Genomic DNA, 22,296 nt, shown 5'->3' on the forward strand with positions numbered 1-22,296 from the left:
TGTTTTTTTTTACAACCAAAGTCAAATTAAATATTTTCACCATTGCCCTTACAACTGAACAAAAAACGAAAAACTCCAACCCAATGTCAGTGATACAGTTTGTTTATTTTTTTTTTATCATTGCAGCTACAGGTCCTTGATCACTCGCTGCGATTTAGATGGCATTTAAAATTTCATGTGACTTTACTACAAAAAGCATTACACAGAAATAAAAGATACAGAACAATATGTTACAATAGAACAAATGATAAATTATATTATACAGTTATAATGCCAACAAGGTTGAGCACATTCATAAAAAGCAGCCTGCTCCCAGTAACATGAGACAGTTTGGTAAATATACAGACATAACATGAGAAAGTAAAAAGGTGTTTATGCATGTTCATGAGGTTAGTGCGCCACGATAAATGCATAATTAAAAGGACAAAATAACAAAGGGAGGGGGAGGACAACAACTAAACAAAACAACGTGAGTGATACACAGTGAGAAACAGCAAATCGAGACCTGATCTATCCGATCTGTGAAAGAAATAACCTGGAGATGACAGTTTGCATAACTTTTAGTTTTTTTTTCTTTCCATAATCAATTGCGTAATATTTATTATTTGATGTTCGTCAGCACAAAGTCTATCAAATGCATCATCATTTTAAAGCCGTCTTCTCCCCTTCACCCCCAACGCCTGAGGATAAACAAACGGAGGCGGAGTTTGTAAAGACGAACACACCCAGGCTCTGATAACACACGCCAGCGCTCGGGTAAGTACTACCACAGAATCCCCAGTAGAGGTCACAAATGAAAAAAAAAAAAAAAAAGACAGATCGAGACAACTCGAATCAACAACACTGATGATACTTTACTTGGGCTAAAAAACAAATATATTTCTAATAACAGATTGTGTTATTAAACAACAGGGGGTCTTTAATACAGAGAAAGCCCTTTATTAACTACATTTGGGCAAAAAATAATGGCAATCTCGCATTTATGTGGGGGATAAAAAAAAAATAATAATAATAATCAACCCTATATGCTAAGGTTTATAAATAACTCGACGTGAGCAAGTTAAAATTCAGCGTGCGTGAACATGTAGTGGACGTCCGACTTTGCGAAATGATATCCACATAAAAGCAGGTGTATAACGCAAGTTATATAACCTGTATGTGAATATACATGTTCGTCTGATATGAACAAAAGGACTACAGAGATGAAATTTTCATCTACTTTTCTGAACAATGACCCACTGCTACGTAGTAATGCTTCTATGGTAACCAACATCATAACACAGAAAAAAAAGCAGAGCACAAACAGAAAGGAGAAAAAAAAAAAAAAAACGCGCGCACACCCCTGGCCTACTCAAGACAAGAAGAAATCCCCCACCAACCAAATAAACCATATGTAATGTGTTTTACGTCAGTTTTTCATACACACCATGGACTTGCTGTAATAAAAACAACCGCTGATAAATATTTAAAAAAAAAGTATGATGTATAAACCGATTGAACTAGGGGCTTAACAAAAAAAAAAAAAAAAAAAGGTGATTAGTTAAGATAATTAACAGTAGATATAGTTGAACCGTGAACTACATTCCCAATTCCCTTTGTTCTGTAAATCTTAAATGTATCTAAAACATCACCGAAGCTAGTCTAAACATTTCAGCATTTCTGAAAAGCTAGCCGACCGAATGCTAACCGTTAGTATCGATCTGCTCGATAATTAGCCATCAAGCAGATGGAATCCAAGAGGAGCCGTGTAAAGTGAAGAGTAATCTCTGCAGCAGTAATGAAGGAACCGTAAGGAACCCAAAGAAGAAAAAAAAACAAAAAAACTTCAAAGTGTCACAGACAGGATTTCTATATACATTTATAAAACTCGAGCCATGGCATGATAAGGTTGCCGAACCCACGCGTTAAAAATCTCCTAAGCTAAAGTGTGAAAAAGGTTAATCTTCTGACGCGTTAAAATTTTAAATCGTTGAAACGGGCCGATGATCACATGGATAAAATTCTCCAAAAAAAAAAGAAAAAAAAAGAAGAAAACCAGATTGATCAGAGTCGAGCTAAGGTCTAACGGTGAGCCAACAGTCAAAAAACAAGGAACAAAAACAAAAAAGAGTGTGTGCAAAATCCCTGCTTAGAACATCAAAATTATTACCATGTAAACTGATAGTGTCTTCTAAAATTTGTCTACTTGTACTGTAAAATACACATAGTGTATATGCACCGGGTAGGACATATAGGCTGTTTTGATTAAAACGGGTTAGCTTTTTTTTTCCTTTTTTTTTTTTTTTGCTTCTTCTTGCAATTATACAGCTTTAAAATACTGAAAATTAGAAAATTAAACAAAGAGAACGAGAGAGAGCTTTACGAGTTTTAAGCCTCCGTTAAGAAAACGAGCGATCGAAGCGAAAGTTAAAAATCCGAACGCCTCCCGAGCACAAAGGCCGTCTTTCAGGAAGCGACTGTAGACTGAAGAGTGGTGAGAGAAAAAGTCACACCGAGAGAGAGAGAGAGAGAGAGAGAGAGAGAGAGACACAGTAATCAATCTCTGGCAGTCCATTCGAGTAAATTTAGAAAAATAAAAATACCAATCACTCTATGGTACCTACCGCCGAAGACGGCGTCTCCTGCCAATGTAAAAACTGTAAACACCACTGCTACTCCAGAAAGTCTCAAAATAGCACATTGGTTTAGGGGGCGGGGACACAACAGTATGCTGTCCATACTATATATAAGGAAAGGAGTCGGGAGAGGCAGACAGGCAACGAGAGCCTATAATGTTCCTCACAACAGGAAGGGGTTAGTAGGACCAGTAGCCTGAGTTGCGGTGCCCACGGCCGGGTGCACACCACTCATGAGCGGCTGCGGTGCTGACATGGAGGCTGGCATGGCCATGCCTGGCATCATTTGACCCATTGAAGCGATAGGAGCCATGCCACCCACAGGCCCACTTATGCCCAGAGCTCCAGCGGGTGCCAGAGAGGACAAGGGCATGGGTTCGTCGCTTCTCGGTGGCAGGCTGCTAAATCCCTGGACGGCGAGGCCACCAAAACCCTGGCTCGTCATGCCCATCATAGGGCTTACTCTCATTTGGTTGAGAGTGGGAGGCTGTGGTTGGTTCACCTGGAATGGGTTGACCTGAGCTGGAGGAGCAGGGGCGGGAGTTCCTAGAAGAAGAAGAAAAGCATCACAGAGAGAGTGGGTTTCATCTTAGAGAGAAATGTAGTGCGTTCAATCGCCAGGTATAAAATCATACATACCTCCAGCTAGGAAAGGGTTAGAGATGGGAGCTGGCTGAGCGGGCTTGGTAATCAGAGAGTCCAGGTTAACCAGGGCTGCATTAGGACCCAGGAAAGACTCGGGGGTTTTTCTGGTTGCGGCACTAGCTTGCAGGTCGAACAGGTCAGGGCTGGCAGACTTGCTGGTCTGTAAGGGTCCTACCGAGCTTCCCTTCACACCAACTGTAACAGAATAACGTTTAGCACAAGGTCATATTTATCTCGTCTAAAAATTCCAGGGAACGGAGTCTACACTGAGAGTACAAGCTAAATAGACACTGCAGTGCACCAGATACCAAAATTTCCAATTATATACAATATTTCTAGTGTGCAAACCTGTTTTTTCATTGCTTTACATTGTACATTCGTGTCAAAGGCATATAAGACTCACTTTGTCAGACTTACGAACGAATCTGACTTACGAACGTGCTCCCAGAAGGAACTAGTTCATAAGTCGGAGACGTACTGTATCCGAATTACTGTGATGCGAAACGTACCTGACATCACTGAAGAGCGAAGACTGTCGAAATCCTCCAGGTCATTCTTGGAGGTACCATTTGATGTGGAGAAGAGATCGAAAGACCCTGTTTGGGAAAAACAGAAAGGGAAATCGTAAGACTTTAGGTCAAGCGCGAGAACTTTCACTAGAGTCAATCACACCACTTCACTTAAAAAGAGATAGTGAAACTGATTAGGGAAAAATATTCAGATAAAACAGGTGTTTTGTGTGTCTAAGAATGTGTGTATATAATACACACACTACCTGGGCCAGGGGCTGTGGGACGAGTGGCAGGCCCCGAGCCCCATGGATCAGCCACTGCAGGAGCGGGGCTTGACCCCCAGGGGTCACTGTTCTTTATGGGAGAGACTGATGGGACAGCTGCTGGCAGACCCCAGGGATCCACAGGAGTTGCTGGATTAGTGGCACCACCTACACACACAAACACACACACTTATATACACATGGTTCATCCTGGTACAAAACTGTACAAAGGACCGAAAAACTGCATTGACAACTGTAACAGCTACCCTGGGGCTGCTTTGGGGTGTGTTACTAAAATGCAAACAAGTTTAGCAGCAAAATAAATCCTGAGTTTCTGGAACGTTCTGCTGTCTATAAAGAAAAGGACTTTAAAGCATGAAAAATAAAACAGACTAAAGCTTTTGGATGTGTTTCAGAAAATAACAGTGGAACTAATTTAAGATATATACATATACAGCTTTAATCAATGCATTAATAGTAGGAAAAATATTTTTAAGATGTCCGGCTGTATAAATCTGCACATCCACTACTCCATACACACACACACACACACACCTCTAACCAAGTGAATAGGAATGTCAGTTAAATTCACTAGCATTCCTTTTCCGTCACCAGTTACAGATACAAATGTCTTTTGTTAGCTTCGTATCGTTTAAGGATCGACTCGGTATGCGGCGTATCAGGAAGCAGACGCGGAAGGCAGAGGAAACGGATCTGTCGATGGGCACGCGCTGGTCGCTCCACCTGCAAATCTGCATACTGAGGCCCTTTGTTTAGAGCAAACACACACACACACAGGAATGCACTACTACCAGCCCGGCTGCATTTCTCGTATGCCAGCCACGCCAGTTATGGGCGCTCAAAGAGAGAGAGAGAGAGAGAAACTATATGATCAATACAGAAGCTACAAAAAAAGTGAATTAATTAAGCGTGGAGAGAGAGAGAGATCTTCTGGTAAAAAACGCAGTCAAGAAAATACTTTAAAATGTTAAAAAATAATAATAGTAATAATTAAGCTGTAAGGAAGAAACAAACTGATATTAAGGTGCTATATTTAGATCTACACAGTTTTACATCTACATATGATTTACCGTAGCTTTGCCAGGGGTCTGAGGCCGGGGCTGCTTTTGCTTTTGCTGCTGCTCCTGCGGCTGATGCTCCAGCTCCACCTCCAGCCCCCCAAGGATCAGCGGGACCTCCAGGGACCACGTCTAACAGATCCATTAAAGAAGACTGAGGCTGAAACACACACAGACACACACAGACACACACACACACAGTTAGACCTTTCATCATCTGGGTTCTACTTAAAAAAAAGCTTCCACGGTACACTTTAGTACGAATACTTGCAGGAGATTGAGTCCGGCCAAAAAATTAAAAGAGAAAAAAAAAAGCATTATTTGAAATAAGCTAAAAGAGAGTCCGTTGTTTACGCTCTTTGAACTATTAGCAGAGATACAGTAACGCGAAGGGCGGAAACGCATTAGCCGCATACAAGAGTGACTGTCTGAGTGCAGAGTCATCATCGTTCTCTCAATCAGTCGATCCAGGAAACACTGGCCTGAGTGCACCTACCTCTTTCTTCTTTTTGGGCATCTTTACAGAGTCTTTACGGCTCTCCTCCAGGGCCATCTGAAGCCGCAGGTCATCCCCGCGCCGCATCCTCTCCTCCTACACACGATGACATCGGTGTTAGAAAATACAGACCTGTGATGCTTTGCATGTATACTGAATATGCAAAAAAACACATGACATGATACACTCCCAAATAATACATGATGCGTTTTCATTTGTGTCGCCCCTCGAGGCTGGCGGTCCAGGGATACGCCCAACCACCCGGCCCTAGCCCCTCCCCCTCTCCCCCAAGCTAAACTGAACTAAAGTACATTATGAGGAAGCAAATGAAGAAAGCAGTCGGAAGGTCAGAGGGCTAAAAGAGGCTCCTTTTATGTTGACGTGGCGAGAATTTGTTTAAATATTTGGTGAAATTCTTGACGCAGGCAGCTGCCGGTTCTATTCCTAGACGAACGGGGGGGGCCGGTTTACCCACGTGATGACTTTAAACAGATCCTGTAGTATGAGGAAGAGCGAACTTCCAAAAACAAACAAACAAAAAAAAAAGAGCATTCGTGCATAAAAAAACGCAAACATTTGATCATTTTAGATAACTGGAAGGAGATGGGTGCTGCATGCAACCAAAAAAATTTTTTAAATTAAATTAAAAAGTCTCTCCTGCCAGGCAGAGGCCACGGTTCAGAGGAACCTCCTACAGCATGCATCCGGCTCCGAGCGGCCCCTCCACCAGCGGAGCCTGTCTCATATTTTCATGTGGAAATTCATCCCAGATGTCCAGGCGCAGACACGCTTCCTGTACGCCGCTCTCAGCGCGCTAACTACGCTCATATCTCGCGGCGCTTACAGGGTTAGAGGAAACATTATGCTTTCCATTCAGATCTACTAGACCCGCTTTATCACTTTCATAACTGGGATTTGGGACGGTGATTACGCTTTGTGGTTGCGCCGCTTCCACTCCAATTTGTACTCTAGCTAAACTATTTGCGCGTGCTGGCTCGGTTCCACCGGTGAAAGGAAAGGGAATAAAAAAATTCAGATCTGCGTATAATCTGTAATCAGAGGAAAGTGAGGAAAGCTCTCTGCCCATGGGAAGGTTTCTCGTTTTACTGAACGCCACCTCAAACATTTAAGGCCGTCTTACACAATGAAACGCATCCCATAGTAAAGCAATCTGACTGCCCAAGACACATATTATGACGGCCTTAAATGTTTGAGGTGGCGTTCAGTAAAACGAGAAATATATTCATCCAGCACAAGCACAGAGAGATGCTCTAGTACACAGTAACTAACAGGTTTATATCAAAGTAACATGCACATTCTAATATTATTTAATTCCTTCACAGGAACGTGGATTGTAGTTTAAAAAAAATAAGGAAATAAAATTATTGACCCTGAATTAAGTGATAATGTGTGCGTTATGTAGCCTTCACAGGAGGAGTGTTATGAGAAGTTTCATGACAAACAGATCTTATTATAAAACAGCACTTGACAGTGACATGTTATTAAATGGGATGAAAATGTACATAATGGGACAGAAATATCTCAGGATTGCTGTAGTGTCTGTTGCACTGGTGTCTTGTGTTTATGGCAATGTGCCACACCTGCTCCGCCGCCTCTCTGCTCATGGCCAGGGCGAGCTGCAGCTGTAACTCCTCCTCTCCGCTTGTCTGCGGTCGCGCCTGCTCTAGCTCTGATGACGCATTGGGGGAGGTGGCTGAAAGAGAGGGAGGGAAAAAAATAAAAAATAAAAAAAATAAATATATATATATATATATATATATATATATATATATATATATATATATATATATAGAGAGAGAGAGAGAGAGAGAGAGAGAGAGAGAGAGCGAGAGAGAGAGCGAGAGAGAGAGAGAGAGAGAGAGAGAGAGAGACGCACACACATTAGCAACATAAAGCATGTCCTGGAGGCCACGTCACCTGTGATCAAACACGTCCAGGTGTTAAATGAAGGGTTATTATAGTTACTACTTTTTTCACCACTGACTCAGCAGTCTGGATGCTAAAAATATCAGACAGCTTAACAAAAGTAAAATCATTCTTAAAAAAAAAAATTAAAAAATACACACACACATTATATATATATATATATATATATATATATATATATATATATATATATATAGGCTATATTTATTCTATTATATTTTGTACACGCACTGCTTTATAACTTAAAAAATTTATATAACTTTATAACTCACCCTATAATTTTCGCAAGTTTTTAAAATTGAATTAAAAACATGCAGAGGATTCACAAGAAAGTGTTTGTTTGCTGAGAGATTTGTAACGGCTGAGAAACACGATCCAGATTTACTTCTTCACATCATTAATACGTTTTCACACAAGTCACTACAAACCCTAGATTTTGGATAAACAACTTGGAAACCCCTAAATCAAATGAGAGAGGGATAGAGAGAGAGAGCGCTATACAGTGTGTGATTTTGCCCCTGTCGTAAATCGTGATGACCGAAATTATTAACAGCGCCGTTTTAGGGGCCGGTGCAGAACAGAGGTAAGATATTTGTGGTCCGGTCTTTTTTTTTTTTTTAAAGAGCTCTCATTATTCCAGCCGTCTGACAGTAAAGCGACAGCGATCGATCGGAAGCGAGTCTCTGAAATCCATAAAGCCTCTGACCATGGCGCTCCTGATCCATGCGTTTTCTAATCACCCCTGGCAATAATCTCATCTCGGTTTGTGTCACGACATAGTTTCCTTTAAGGGAAAATTGCAACATTAGTTAGGGCTTTCATCTTCCATAACATTTCCTTTATGTTTTCTTGTTCAATATGTTCTGGAATGATTTGAGGAATAAAGAAGTAAGAAAATTACATAAAAAGAACAAGAGAATGCCATTAAGCTGCGATTTTTTATTTTTAACTGCTTGCAATTCTGGTAAGTACCACCACACACACACACAAAGCTTGAGAATAAGACATCGCAAAGATGGAGAACACCTATGTTGCATATTGATGATGCACAGAGACCTTTAAAACATCGTTACTGCATGTTAAATCTGTTCAATTTAACCGATTCAATTGATCTTTCATTGGTCAGTTTAATCAATCAGTTTTCAGGTCCAGAATCGATTTGCAAGTTTTAAATTATTCAGGTAAACTTCCCAATGTCAAACAGTCTACACTGGACTATTTCCTTAAAAACAGTACTTCATAACTACAGATTCACTCGAAAGAGGCCCCGAATATTCTATAACTCTAACTAGGACGAAGCGATCTGAACAAAGCAGCGCACGAGGTGCTCCTCAGTATTCGGAGCTTCGAACATGCTGGAACGCCCGAGTCGATCGGATAAGGCGGACGCCAGTGAGGCATCGTGCTGTGTAACGCCATACCCCTTCACTCTGACTTCTAGTCAGAGCGGTGGGGTACAGAAATGGGCAGCGCGTCTTCATATTGTGAAAAACAGAGATCTCTTCCTGCACCGCATGTAATGCAACCGATTACACGCAAGTCAAGGTATTTAGTGCATTTTTTTCCTTTTTTCAGTTCAGATCCCATCATCCTAGTGAGAGTTATTACAGAATACCCGGGGCCTTTTTCGAGTGAATCACCCTGTAGAGAAGAAAATAGAAAACCCACTTGCGTCCTCCTTGTTTTACAAGATTTTCACTTCTTCATTTTAACCTTTGAGTTTATGGTTAGTTTGTGCAACACGATTGTGCAATATACAAAACAACGTGATTGTGGCACAGAAGATTGGCACAAGGAAAAAATAATAATTTCAAGTCAACAAGTTGCACAACATTTCAGTACGTATTAGATACTTTGCATAGTGTTTAACTATTTTGAAACAGGAAATACGAGTGCGTTACTGAGCCAAATCGAAAATGCCCATGAATCAATGAGACAATCCACAGATGAGTCAAAGCTCAACCGCGTGAAGGAAACAGCCTGATAAATTTGCGCAGGTTCAGCATGAAAACAGTACCAACTACCAACTAATTTATTCTATACAAACTTCCTATTAAAGACCGCATGGCTCGTACTTACAAATTCTAAAATAACAATAAAGTTGCAAGCAAAAATGAGCGGGCCCAAGCACTCTGCGCCATCGCCACCCGGGCGCACCACACGACTGGTGTGCTTTTTGAGCATGTCAAGATACATACCAGTACCGTACCGGGGAATTTTATGTTACAACCTCCAAAAAGCCCGGGATGCTGGAAAAAAAAGCATCATGTGTGATGTCACCCAATGTGATTTAAGGCACGGTCACGGCCTACAGAAAATCAAATGCGGCAAAAAATGGCTAAAGGAAAGCATGATGGAAAGGCACTAGAATTCCCAGTGCACCAGAGATCTGCTCAAATTCCCCAATCGAACAGAGCGCCCATGGGCTATACCGGCAGAAACCAAGAGATGCCACAGTGGCACAAGGAGAACCTACACACTATTGGCCACAACGCTTTGTGTTGTAATGTTCACAGCATTAATTATTGTGTTTTTGTTGTCTTTATTGGTTACATCATGGATGTATGCATTAATCTAATTACTAGTGGAATACGTGGGCGCACCCACGATGTGTAACACATTACTGTTTTGAACAAGAGTAGCCATGAATCATTTATTCCACTCATTCATTTGGCTCATAAAGAAGGTAACCGTGGGCCGTAATATTCAGTAGCTGTGGGTTGTTGCGGTGAACGCTGTAGCTGTGATTCGCCTGTAATTGGGAATTTAATCTTTGTATTCAGTGCTAAAATGTTTAAGATGATGTTTTTTCTCTCCAATACGAGTGCGTACTTGGGTCGATTTCATAACATCCACTCAAGTTTTCTGACGATGTTTTCTAAAAACACAACTTTGTGGGCATTCAGAAATAAAAACCATTCGTACAGTCCTAATATATTAGTTACTGGAAATCAGTGAAAAAGGGGAGAAAAAAATTTTGATTCAGTTATAATCATTCTTTCAATGGTTAGGGCATTAATTGATCCAAGGTTCGGAAGGTCCCAGGCTCAAACCCCATGCCCACCAAGTTACCACAGTTAGGCGCCTTGAGCGAGGCCCTTAAAAATGCAAGTCGCTCTGGATAAGGGCGTCTTCCAAATGCAGAAATGTAAATATGTATAAGTGGTACACTGTAAACTATTCCCACATTTTCATCCTGTTTAGTAGGAACATTAATTGGCAAGTTTTTTTTTTTTTTTAAATAAATAAATGTATGCCGGATGACAGTTTAATTTAATTGACCATGACAAAGTAATTTTGAATCTTGTAAAGTTAGTTTGTATTGTTTAAAAATGCTGCACTTGATTTAAGTTGTTTTTAAAAAAAATTTGGATCTTTATAAAATCGCGATACAAATTTATTCGGCAATTTGGGTATCATGATGATATCGTATCGGGTAGTCACTGGCGAGTCCCATCCCTATAAATCTATATTTATTTATCTATTTAAGCAGCGGTTAACATTTGGTTTATTTCACTCTGTATTTGTCTCTTCTTTTAAACTGTGATGCAAAATTCTATTCTTAAATCAGCAGGACCTTGGCACAGATGAAAAACACAGAAACGAGGTGAGGGGAATGGGGTAACGAGAAACGTGAGTATGGATCATTGCGACATCCTATATTACATCATGAGTTTCTTTCGTTTCCTATCTCCCAGGGGAGGTTGGATATGACTAGCACTCAGCTAATCAACATGGCAGCTCCATAAACAGAGGAAGATCAATAAAGCTCTAACGAGGACCTGTATACGTCTTTATAACCGGAATGGATTCTGAGCCTTCACTCTGCTCAAAACCGTAGTAGGAGGATGTTAGCAGAGCAACCACGCTAAATTAATCACTGTGGAGGTGGGAAGGCGGTGGGACGGACGTGACTTTTTCAAAAAAGCCAGAAATCTGTTTAAGCGCCGACACGTTGTTGTCATAGCTGTTGTAGTGGGAGTGTGGAACGGACCAACGCACCCAAGTGCTCTCTCTGCACAGCGCATAGATGTTTTTTTATTTTTAATTATCATTATTATTATCATATTTGAAATGGTGCTTTTCAGTGTTGGAGAAGGGGGGGGGGAAGTGAGTTCATATTCGTACTGATTCATATTGAAAAGAGCTCTGTACTAAACACTAAAACGAAAACGGGTGCGAAAAGGAAACTGCATGCTTTGATATTTTCAAAAAAATGATAAAAAAGACTCGCCTTGAAGTAAAAGACGTAACAGATGGAAACTGTTCGAGATTTTTTTTTTCCGTCAGCGGTTCCACTCAACTCATGCATACACAAGACACACACCGCTGAGCGAGATCTAAAAGCAAATGAACATCTTAAACAAACCTAAGTTTGTGTTATTGTTTAACCGTATTAAACTTTTCAGCAACTTAAGTGAACCTAAAATAGATTACAAGAGTGAAGCTTGAATCCTTGGAGGGTTAACCTGGGATATGGACACTAATAATAGGACTTAAAAAAAAAAAGGGGGGGGGGGGGGAAAAAAAATGAAAAGAGAAAAAGATTTTACCATGTGATTAACAGCACTGCTCGTCCCAGAACACAGGAAGCTCTTGACCACATCACACACACACGGTCAATATCAGTGAAGTATAACTGCATCGACTCGACACACCGCAATCAGGCTAGATATTTTATTTACTCACTTATCTTATCTACTTTAATCTTTTTTTTTTTTATCTTTTAAAGCTATTCATCCATCTCCGACTGAATGACACCAGATATCAGAAATCATATCCGGCTGTCTGATTTTTATTTTTTATTTTTTTTATCCCCATAACTTTACTGATGCACTGAAACGTCCTAATCAAAAACAACCTGTTGAAGTCTGCTTTTACATTCAACAGAAAGCCCCATTCACTGATTCTGGAAGGACAATTCCCGGAAATTTCCACTGGAATGCAAACCATTCCGCTGTTAACAGTCCTGCTTTTCTCGCGGAGGTTTTATCCACTCCACCCTCCGCCTTTTATTTTAGTGACTCAGCTGCTTGTTCATCTGCTTTAATAGCCTATGTTGGGAGAGACTGAGTTGAAATGCTAAACATTAGAGGACGTTAAAAAAAAATGTCTCAAATGCTGTACTTGTCATGTTCCAACACCTTAGACCTAATTAATACACACACACACACAACCTTTATCAGTAAACTCTTGCCCGACATCCAAAGTGATTTAAATCCTGTGTGGGAGGGGAAGGAGAAGGCACGAGAGAGAGAGAGAGAGAGAGAGAGAGAGAGAGATGCATCCTCCTTCCTCCCCCTCTGTACAGGATCACACAGCAGTGCACTGGGCCTTGGGGAATTTGGGAATGCTGGCTTCCTGTAACCAGCGTAAGGCAAATGGGGAGTGAAACACACGGCATGCTCAGATTATGAATGTAAAGCTAATGAAATTCTATCTAAAAAACGTGTTATTTAAAAAAAAAAATAAAAAAAAAAAGTAAAATAAAAGTTAATCATCAACGAGGGCTGCATGGCCAAAATGCAAAATCTTTTATCAACTATTATCCATAAATCCAATCAGAATGGACTGACATCACAGCAAGTGACAACTGTATCCTTATAAAACCTGACCGATCCAAAGCTAAAAAAGCACTACATCATAAATAAATAAATAGATAGATAGATAGATAAAATTGCATACCACAGGATGAAACGAAATATACATGTAGTGCACAACAGCTGTCTGTGATATAATCATTTCAAAACGATATCGTTTGTCCTGTCGACGCTAACTACGTTTACGTTATAGTTCTGGACCTGGCAACCTTCACGAAAAAAAAAAAAAAAAAAAGTTGCCCGGCCTTTATATGCCTGCAGGTGGTGCACCCAAAACTATTCACACAACAGTAGGAGTATAAATTTTTACTCTTATTCGCATGGAAATGGTATAACCCGGATCTCATCATCTAGAATAGATGATGTAATGCTCTTCCACTGTACGCGGCTAAACAACACAACACATGGAAATTTTAGAAAAGATCTTATCGTCAGACAAACTCACATCCGTGATACGACGCGGGCGAGCCCTCGGACCTGCCGTACTCCTCCGAGTAGCTGGTGGAGAGGTTCGGCTGGCTGGATCCGCGGCCGAATCCGATCTGGTGGCTGCTCCCGCCGACGCTGGTGGCTACCTGCGCCATGCGCTCTTTGGTCTTCAGGGCCTGCGAGCGCTCGCCCTTCAGCCGATCGTCATCCTTAAGCAGAACCACCAGCTGCTTGGACTTCTCCCTCACGTTGATGCCCTGATCTTTCCCGTCGCGGTCGACGTACTGGAAGTCTTTAAGCGTCTGGATGGCGAAGATGTTCTCCTTGCACTGCAGGGCCACGCGCTCCGAGCCGGTCTTGATCAGGTAGTCGAGAAGCGTCAGCGCCTTGTACACGTGCCGCCAGTTCTTGCCGTGATCGTTCAGCCTTTTCCAGATCATGCTCATGATCTCGGAAAAGGCCACCACGTTGTACGTCAGGTCGGAGATCTCAGACATCAGCGAGCTGGAGGGCCCCCAGGGGTCGTTGGAGGTCGCCTCTCTGACCTTTTTTTCTGCTTCCGAATAGTTATTGACCACATTTTTCATCTGCCTCCGGATGGTTGAGCTCGGCATGGTGCGTGGTTAATATCCTTTGTGATTCAGTCTGATTTAAAATAAAAAAATATATGTTTTTTATATAAATATATATATGTATGTATATATACACACACAACCAGAAAGTTCCTTCTCTTCTTCTGAAATCCTCAGAGTCAGGTTCAGATTTCCCGAAAAAAGGTTTCAACTAAGTCCGAATGCGCATCAACAGCTCTCTCTTCTCTCCGTGTTAGTCGGTGCCTGTTAAAATCATTTCCACGCAGCGTCAGGAGTGAGCACAGCGAAGTCCTCCATTACCTGGAACACACAACCGAAAAGGTAAGTCGAGACGTCTGAAAACAAAACAAAAAATTTAAGATCTTAAACAGTTTCAAATCGTATTACTATTTTCTGGCATATTTTCTGTAGACCTATAAAAGCATCTAAACTTAATCGTAGGCCAAATAAATAAATAAATAAATCTTTGAGTCATGCCCTTTGTCTGAGGAATGTGTGTGCAGCCGAGTCGAGCGAAAAACACATTTCCTGACAGCACCAGCATTTCCTCACTGAGGGGGGAAAAAAGAAAAGAATGACCCCCACGTCGGATAAAGAGAAATGGGTCACAGCTGTGCACTTTCTAAACAGAATGTGTAGTAGGCTCCTATCCAGGTAGTGAAACATTACACCCCTCCCCACACACACACAGACTGAAACACACTAGAGTGGTGAATTAATGTCTGACGTGGTTCATGTTACACATTTTACAGTAATACAAGACCGTCAGCGTGTGAGGAAACATCTCATTTCCCAAAAGTAATTGCACCATATTGTTCTTTCCATTTCTAAAAAAAAAAAAAAAAAAAACGAATTTAAGTGGTCTTCAGAGCTCAGGTTTTAAATAAAATATTGCCATCTAGTCTAAACAGTGGAGTAATTTAGCACGAGTACACTCTAGAATTAATATTTAATTTCCCTGACCGATCTGAAAACTATCCTGGCTTCTTTTTTTTTCTCTAAGTTTCTTACCAACACACTGGAATGAACGGCAAGAGGAAAACGTCATGTCTTGTAAATTTATTTATTTTTTATCTTTGAAACGTGACTCTTGCCGCGCGTCTGTACAGCTCAACCTCGAATCGATTTCCTCCACCCTCCACACACCCCCTGTGTCTGCATGAACATGAATAAAGACGAGCCCTAATGAAACATCTGCTGCTTTAATCACTGAGTCGCAGGAGGAAGAGAGGGGGTTTGGGGGGTGACTGATGCAGATGCAGAGGCCCCCGGCTCTGGAACCGAGCGCACAGCACACAGGCGCAGGTTTGTCTAGGGTACATGAGGACGCACAGTGGCTTGCTTCTTCCATCCTAAACAACAACAGCTCAGGTCTTAGCCTTGCCAATATCTGGGCGACTCGGGGAGCCGGCGCTGAACCCATGCCAAGCGCCGGGCGAAATGAGACCAAGACCGAGCAAGGATGCTCTGTGGCTGATGAGTCGACCGTAGAGATGACAGAAAACCTTTTTCCTGGAGGACAAAAACGCTGATACGACATGACGGTTGAAGAGAAATGAATCTCGCCACAGATTATCCGCCTCAGTTTAAAAGTAAAACGGAAAGTGCTGAGTCATAACGGTCGCCGGTTTGCTGGAAATCTAGGGTTGTAGGATGATTCTTTAATTATGTTTTACACACCCTAACGATGCTATATTAAATGTGAGGAGGAACTAATTTTAGGATAACACTCCTTAAAAGCTGTTGTATTGTATAATTATAGATCATTCAGATGAATTATGTGATCCACAAAAAATATATATATATAAATTTTTTCCTTAATCCAAGTTTAACCTTGGCACGTGACAACCTTGTGGTTTAGCACACTAATACGCATATCACGTTCTCGAGCAGCACAATCACGACCTGCTATTTTTATCCATGGTCCGAGTTCTCACTACCTAACTGCTTCTGATTAATCACTTAACTATCTATAATAAGCTTATTATGTAGCCCGGGGCAGGGAGTGAGAGTAATGGGTATGAAACTCAATTCCTGAGGCGGACACGCCCATCCTATCGGCCTCGCCACGTCAGATCGGTTTCTAATTTCAGGGAATGGGTTGGTCAGCGATATTGAACAGAGTTAGATGACTTTAATCTGAGGAAGGAGAGAAAGAATAAAGAAAAAGAGGGGAGGAGAGGGAAAAAATCTATTTCAATTCAATTCAATTAAATAATTGAATAAAAAATTTTTAAAAGTTATCCCCATGAGGCACGCAAAGCAAAATAAATAATATTAATAAATGCTGGAATGATAAATATAATAAGTCTTAATAATTAGAATAATAATAATAAATTAAAAAGTTAAAAAGTATAAAATAAAACATTTAGTACCAAGTTTTGTTAGTGCAAAACACTTGAATAAACATCTGTATATAAATATAAACTGTAAACTGTGGGGGGGGAGAAGGTACAAAAAGTAGAGGTAAAAAAGAAAAGTAGAATAAGGTGAAATGAATGGATGCATAAACATATATCGAATAAGCCAAACGATTTGATACCTCTTTCATGGATCTACAACAAATGGTACAAGATTAGTTACACGCCAAAGTTTTTGTATTGAAGGAAAAAAAAAAAATCAATGATAAATATACCACTAGAGAGGGACATTTTCTGAAGAAAATGTGAGTGGTGCTTGCCGTGGCAAAACATGGGCCCCCCATATCTCTATGACAATGAGGTTCGGTTTCAAAGCTCATTGGAAGATACCATAGTAGGGAATTCAACTGTGAGCACTTCCTGTTTTAATGGAGAGAACCTTCCTCATTATATGTCAATGGGGCAAATTTGGGCAGGTTCTATGTCCCTAGGGTTCTACTTCAAGCTCTGGCACAGCTTGCAAACCTCTTTAAATGTGGTAAATTTTATTTTTTAATGAAATTCTTGCTCTGCGCCAGAAATTGTCAAAATTATTCTCAATGTTAAGTCTATAGGATTTTTTTTGGGGGGGGGATTAATTGCCCCCCTGTTGGGTACGATACTGTAGTAGTTATGCGCCAAAATCTGCATTATATGTCAATGGGGAAAATTTGGGCACCTTTCCTGCCCCAGGGGCAAAACTTAAGTCTATGGGATTTTTTTGGGCGGTTAATTTCCCCCTTAGAAAAATCATAGCACCCTATTCCTGATTAAGGATAAGCCGCACGATTTTACACATCATTCATGGGTCTACGACAAATGGTACAGGACTAGTTACGCGCCAAACTTTTGTACAGAAGAAGAATAAGAAAAAGGAAAACAAATAAATAAATTTGAGATAATGATAGTAGTGCTTCGCAAGCAACACTAATAATAAAAATGTACAACAGAGATAAAAAAAAATAAAAAAAAAGTCTGTTTCATTTGAAATGACTCGACATGCCTGACGGAAGTCAAGAAGAAAAAAAAGAAGCAAACTCTGCAGAAAATGAAAATTTTAGAGTAAACGCAATCAAAAGTGAATCAAGAGTTTACTGATGAACCGAGGGCATTGTTTGTTGTGCAACACATCATAGTTATCATCAGCTGCTTTTTCTCCTCGCTGCAAAGCAAAGCTGGAACAAATGGGCATCAACCTCGGCTCAAGCCTAAACCACACACGGTGAACGCCGATAAGAACGTCTGACGAAAAGACAGCACATGTGGGAAGGACAAAGTGCCCTGATACAGTACAGACCAACCATGTTGATGAACACAAAAATGTCCATAACAAGTGCCAACATGTCTACATGGCTGATTTACAAAGAAAAGAAAGAGAAAAAAGGCAGCTAGACAACAAGAGTGAGTGAGTTCATAAAGAGAAAGTTTAGAGAACACTAAAAAGACATTTTAAGACCGATGAACTTAGCACATGAGGTATTCGCTTAAATGCTCCTATTAGCGGTGAGTGTATACTGACTTGAGCCTGGTTGAGATTGGATTAGATTCTTGCAGGGGCATCTGTAAATCTTTTAAAATGTCTATTCGGTGATGAAGCTCTCACACCGGGACAGCTATAAATTTAACCACAGGAGGCACAGGTTTCAAGCGGGTTTGTATTTCTAGGAATCCAGGTGTTTGTGTCACTCGGTCATGAGATCACACTTACGTACACATTTAAGCAGACGAGAGAAGACACCAGAGCTATTTTAAGTTTGGTACAAACCAAGGGTCTAGCAACTAATTTAACAAAGAGAATTATAATCACAAGGTACATATTTAAAGAAATATAAAAGTTCAGGAGTATTAAACATAAAAAGCAGCGGGAGACAAATTGTAGGAAAGTATGCTAACAATGCTAAAAATCCATGCTAATGCAGAAGGAACAAAAAAGCCTGCAATTTAGCCCATTTCGACATCAGGTTCATACCCTGCTTGAGTACAAATGCCCCACCCTCTCCACACACACCTCCCCCATTTCTCATCTTTAACGTTACTAATAATATTGATCTGTACCCAAGTACACTCGCAGTACACTCCGTTACAGTAGGTGCACTTAGGTCCTTTGTAATTCTCCAAAGAGGAAAGGTGAAACTTTACACTATGCCTACTCTGGAGGCAATAACAAGGATGATCAGCCAAAAAATTATAAGATCAGCTTGTTTGCAAATGCAGATTTCCTGGGAAACAAGTTGCGTTAATGATGTCATGTTCCAAACAGCAAACAACTCAACATTGCCTTGTACTAGACGACCTTTCCAAGTGAACCAGGGCATGAGAATTTGCTCTAGTTCATACTACGTTGTCATCTCAATTCTGTGCCCAGTGCGAAAGCAGCATTTAGTAATAAATATATGATGTTATATCACTGGTAATGGGTTTTGGAGCCTGAGCTAAGGCTTTGGTGGCTTAGTGGTAGATTCCTCGCCTGCCATATAGAAGGCCCAGGTTCAATTCCCACGCAATGCCCAAACCCCAGTCACAGTGCCGGTTGATTTAATTAACATATGCCACACTTCGATTACATTTAAGTGTACCCTATGAATACCTTAATACAGCAACATTTTCAATAGAGTTATCAAACTGTAGAATTTTGGGTGTGTCCCATTCATTGACCCTGAGCACAAAGCCACAAAATAACCACATTTTCCATAAAACATACACCTCAGTGCTGTTTATTTTATTCCGATCTAGCTTAAAGGACGACCCGGGTCACTTTACACCCCTGGCAGAATTAAACATGACCATCTGGGACCTTTGTTAATAACTTGTATGTCGGAGACGACTTCTCTAAAAGTGCACATTGCTCACAGTCTAACACACAAGACACTGTACATTATGAGTGTAGTGTTATTAGCTCAGTTAAACAAAGCAGACGTCTCTTATAAACGTAACATTAAACCATCTCATATTAGCTGGTCATTTCACTGTACCTGTTGATAAGAAATAAAATTACAAAAAAGGAACAAATACTAAAAAATACATTTTCTACATAATATTATCAGTTTATAGGGTTGATTAGTTAATTCGTTATAGTTAGTCCTTTACATTATTCTAGAACTTATAGCTAGCATAGCTAGCATGCTATCTCAGATATTATTACACTAGAATTAGCCACTAGCTTGCTAGCCAGCTAGAGTAACCCTGAGGTGTTATTAATACGAAGAATAAAAAACAGAACTAACACAGAAACACAACTAATACTGACAAATTTACTCTAATTTACTTTGCTTGCTAAACGTGTGTTATGTACAAGCCTTAACGTAGCGCAAACACCTAGCATTCGAGCTAACAAGAGAGAGAGCTAGCAAGACAAAAATGCAAGCCAGAAAAGTTCTCATCCTGTTAGCTTTTTGCTATCGTCCGTTTTGTCATTATCTTTGTGATAAATACGAGAAGTGAATAAATGGTCGAAGCAACAAATGTCTGAATGTTTACTGACTTATTACTGATAAATAAATGAGTCCATTAGCATCAGTGGGGTTATACAGTAAGTGTAGAGTTTGTTAGCTAACATGGCTAGTTAGCTTTGTGAAGCTAATCCTGAACAACTGGTTGCCTTGAAGGTGTTAAGACTCTTGTTGCTAACTTAATCGCCAAATAGTAATACAAATGCCTGATTTTAGCCAATTATTAAGGATTTATTCGATCAACTGTAAAAGCTTTGTGGAGAGATCATAAAAAAACCTGTGAGGTATGCTAACACACATACACAGAAACAGCTAGAAATAACACACAAAAACGAAAACTTACCAATCATCCGATGTTGGTGATGTCGTTTCAGGATTCAGTAGGATAATACCCAAAAAATGCATGCCAAAAAAAATGTTTTTTGAAAGTATAAGAGCTTATTAAAGATGTACTGAACTTTGCGAAAGTGTTTTGCCCATATCTCAGTCTCTTAGTGTTTATGTGGAGACAGGAATCGCCCTGTACTCTAGCTTAGTCACTAGTAAAGCCCTGTGTATTGGCTGTGTGTGTGTGAATGAGGGAGTGTGTGTGTGAGAGAGAGAGAGAGTGAGTGAGTGAGTAAGTGTGTGTGTATCCAACATGGCGGACCCCACTGATAGATCAGCTTCCAGAGAATGTAATGGGTGTGACTCGGTTACTCAGTATTCCAGGCAATATTACAATTCCTGAGTAAGATCCCTGTGTGAATGAGTGTTTCTACATCATTAAAGTTTACAGATAAACAACTGAATAAACAAACTTGCTGCTTAGGTTTATTTATAAGTTAAACTTTGCGTCAACTCAAACTGGAAAGGCGGGTTTTGATGGCGCATGTTTTCTCTCCAGCCTGCTGCTGGGAAACTGCTGCCATCTAATGAGAGCAACTGATACACACACACACCCAACATTTCCAGAAAATATATATTTAAAAGTTTTACATCATTTTTACTTTATAAAAGACCCCCAGATTTTAGGAATGATTAACACTCATATCCATCCATCCAGGAACCTTTTTAGACCAACTAGGGACTGTGGAGAACAGTGGTGATTACCATTATATTTATTCCCATTTTTTAGAACCACTACAGGAAATTTGGGAACGGCAATTGGCCTAATCTACATGACTTTGGACTGTGGGGGGAAACCTTTAGACCAGGTAAAATGCCTTTGATGGTGTCTCTGGTTAAAGAATGGCTTTACACTGAATGGCTAGCCCATGTCTTGGGTACGCCTGTGTGTGGTGGCTCTTGAAGCACCGACTCCAGCTGCAAATCTCCCCCACATTCTTGAATGGGCTTTGTTTCACAATTCACTCCTTCTTCTACCACATTTTCCTTCAATTCAACTTTCCACTAATGTGCTTGGATACAGCACTCTATGAAGTGAGTTCAGCATACTGAACCAGATTGAGAGAGACCATTAAAGACTCCGGAAAGCCTCCAGAAGACTCTGGTGTTTTGAGTTAAGTAGCTGATTAGAGTGTGACACTTTGAGTCTTTAATATTGAACTTTTTCACAATATTCAATTTTTCGGAGATCCTGAATTTTGAGTTTTCTTTAGTAGGTGTTCCAAAAGGACAATGAGGCAAAAGCCCAAGGCCAAGATTTCTTGAAAAAGAGAAGGCCTGTTTTTGGAACAGCTGAGTCAAAACCCAGATTTGCCATTTACAAATGTTGTACATCAAAATTTTTAGAGCTGGGGAAAAAAATGTGTTAAGGGGATCGGAAATGCCAAAATAAAAATTTTCCAGAATTTTTTTTTTTTCCTGATTCAAATCTTGTAGGTACACATGTAATACAAATGTGTAATTACCAGGTATGTTTCTGGTTATTTAAAAGATCAAGTAGTAAGTCAAGTTTGCCTGGAGCTTGTCTTTATTTATTGAGGAAGTTCATCATCAGTAGTTTGAAGAGGTTATATCTCTATATCAATAAATCTCTATCTCTCTCCCTCTTACACACACAACTACAAAAATTATTTACTGCTTATCTTTATTTTTGGTTTGTGCACTGCTCACCTTTTGTCTTCATACAGGTCACTCCTGTTGGCCCTGGTGGTGGAAAAGTAAGAAATTTAGTTAGCATTCGCACACACACACAGCTAGAAGGAGATACACTAACCCTGCTTAAACCGAAATGACAGAGTTTATCGATTGTGATCATTGTTAACCTCTTGAGTCTGTCCTTTTATTCTTTTATCTGTTACTGCTTTTTTATTATTAGACCTCT

General features: G+C 40.3%; 1 protein-coding gene across 2 annotated transcripts; it reads right to left on the reverse strand.

Moving 5' to 3' along the window:
* Window positions 1–86: 86 nt before the first annotated feature.
* epn2 (epsin 2) lies at window positions 87–20,617 on the reverse strand. Of its 2 annotated transcripts, XR_008357765.1 has the most exons (10): window positions 20,371–20,617; window positions 13,603–14,479; window positions 7,212–7,324; window positions 5,611–5,706; window positions 5,127–5,274; window positions 4,036–4,203; window positions 3,770–3,856; window positions 3,255–3,455; window positions 2,604–3,161; window positions 87–2,463 (listed from the first exon to the last, which is right to left on the reverse strand). XR_008357765.1 is itself a non-coding variant. In XM_053491993.1 (9 exons), the coding sequence occupies exons 2-9, from the start codon at window positions 14,198–14,200 to the stop codon at window positions 2,779–2,781; spliced, it is 1,794 nt and encodes a 597-aa protein (XP_053347968.1). In that variant the 5' UTR covers window positions 14,201–14,479; window positions 20,371–20,617; the 3' UTR covers window positions 87–2,778. The 2 variants fall into 2 exon arrangements, 1 of the variants encoding a protein (XP_053347968.1); XM_053491993.1 differs by having other exon boundaries at window positions 87–3,161.
* Window positions 20,618–22,296: the final 1,679 nt, after the last annotated feature.

This window comes from Clarias gariepinus, chromosome 3, assembly GCF_024256425.1.
Source record: "Clarias gariepinus isolate MV-2021 ecotype Netherlands chromosome 3, CGAR_prim_01v2, whole genome shotgun sequence".
Taxonomy (NCBI): domain Eukaryota; kingdom Metazoa; phylum Chordata; class Actinopteri; order Siluriformes; family Clariidae; genus Clarias; species Clarias gariepinus.